General features: G+C 33.3%; 1 protein-coding gene across 1 annotated transcript; it reads right to left on the bottom strand.

The window, feature by feature from the left end:
• Positions 1-88: 88 nt before the first annotated feature.
• LOC110444163 (WD repeat-containing protein 90-like) lies at positions 89-813 on the bottom strand (the record flags this gene model as incomplete). Its single annotated transcript, XM_021488571.1, has 2 exons — positions 89-401; positions 722-813. Coding segments are annotated over 2 exons (405 nt in total), but the record flags the coding sequence as incomplete, so codon positions are not given.
• Positions 814-2,060: the final 1,247 nt, after the last annotated feature.

Genomic DNA, 2,060 nt, shown 5'->3' with positions numbered 1-2,060 from the left:
TGTACATACAATTGTATAGGTGTGTGTTTCTAATTACATTAAGATCACTTACATTTTATCTATACTACTCTCTTCTGTATATTCTCACCTTTCCCACCCATTGCAGCAAATGCATGGACAGATCCTTTGGAAGCATTACAAAGAAATGGGAACTGAAGCCATGTGGAAGTTGACTTGAACTCCTTAAACAGGTTAGAGAATGACACTCTCACGATCAGGTTGTCCTGAGTGGCTAGGTCTATGTGGACAACAAAGTATTTGGTGGGGATTGGCTTGAACAGGAGGTACAGGTAACGTCCAGTTAAACCCAGTGATTGGGTCTGGGCCTTTGGGAGCTGGATATAATTCCCAGCAGGGATTGAACCTGTCACCTTGTACACAGTACATTTCACAGCTTTGTCCTGTTGAAAAAAAAAGGAAAATGTCAATTTACTATGTGAATGCATGTAATGGTGGTAGTGTGAGGTAATATACAATTCCTCATTGCTTTACACTTTTCAGCACTGATTGACAAATAGAAAAATTCTGTGAAATTATATGATGTTTCCAGATTGTGACCATCAACAACAATTAATTTGAGAAACTTCATGAGCAGACAATATTGTCAGGCAAAATGAACTACAATTAACATAGTATAAGTTTAGTTGGTTAAGGACTTGACCCTTTAGTGAAAGTTTACAAACATCAGTAATTAGTATCTGTGCATATTTAGTTGTTATACCATTACTCCTGCTACTTCGCCTTCTTTTGTTGACTTTTTCCATGATGCAAGGTTGAAGTGTTTGAAAACATTCACATATGGGTGCTGCCACACTGTTCAATACAAAAGTTATACATGTATATGATAAATGCTTCAATTACAATGTGTGCATTTCAAATATTGAATACATGCTTGGAAGCCCTGAGGAATTATTCATGAAAATGCAGAATTGAAAATTGTAAACGTTTGTTGAGCTTTACTGCTGGTCCATCATTCCTGAATTAATACTTTTGACACCTCCTACCTTGCAAGTTGGTCAATGACATTCATATGAACATAATTGACTTCAAAGTTTGTTTAACTCAATTGTTATCTGATAATGTTAATATTCTGAAACTTATTGGCTTATTTTAACACTTTAACTGTTTTGAAAAAAATTGCAGGAAGCTAAAAGTAAAGGGGGTCTTGTCAAGAAAATGGATACATGAGTGCATTTTTAAATGGATTTACTTACTTGAGATTCATTTGACAATGACTGATGATTAATGTTCAATAAACAGGACTATCAGTGGTACATTTTGTGAAATTTTACCAAACAAACTTTCAGATTTTTTTGATTTTTTTTTGTGTCAATAACATTATTTATTGTAAAAAGTATGTGGACGTTTCCAGAAACATCCTTTTTTCTGGACTATTGCTACAGAGCAGTACAGTATGTGAGTTTTCATTCTAGGTTTTCTATGCAAAGCTGCACATTTTGTGACTAGGGAATTCTCATAAATGAAAGACAATCCCCAAAAATTATCCCAAACTTGTTGATCCACTGATACAGTTACTGGCATCATCAGTCATTACACCTATAGCTATAAGTATATATCATATACCTGACTACAAGTTACATGGTGGATTTCAACTTATGTTGAAATAAAAAAAAATGTCTCTCCTACCCTTCTATATTAACACAGGCATCTGCAAGGTAAATATGTTAAAATATAAAATAGTCTGTCCTACCTTACTACTTATATATATATAATTAAGGTATTTCATACAGCATTATGTCAGTGTATATAGTTTGTATTAAATGGGCTCGTAATTTTCCTCAAAACAAATAAAGTATGGAAGTTGATTCGTTAACTAATGTCAAGAACAATGTCAATAATAACATTTGCAGAAATTAGTTGAGAAAAATATTGTTAATTTTGTCTGGAAAGTAACTTTTGAATGCAGAATTTGAGTGGCACAAAATTGCAATGAATAATGAAAATACTTATCTGTTCATGGAATTCCTGAAGTATCCATGTATTCACCATTATCGAGAAAATGTGTCAAATCTCCAGAATAATGGCATATATTTCCACTG

This window comes from Mizuhopecten yessoensis, unplaced genomic scaffold (genome assembly GCF_002113885.1).
Source record: "Mizuhopecten yessoensis strain PY_sf001 unplaced genomic scaffold, ASM211388v2 hete_36046788, whole genome shotgun sequence".
Taxonomy (NCBI): domain Eukaryota; kingdom Metazoa; phylum Mollusca; class Bivalvia; order Pectinida; family Pectinidae; genus Mizuhopecten; species Mizuhopecten yessoensis.
This window is presented reverse-complemented; position numbering and strand designations above follow the sequence as displayed.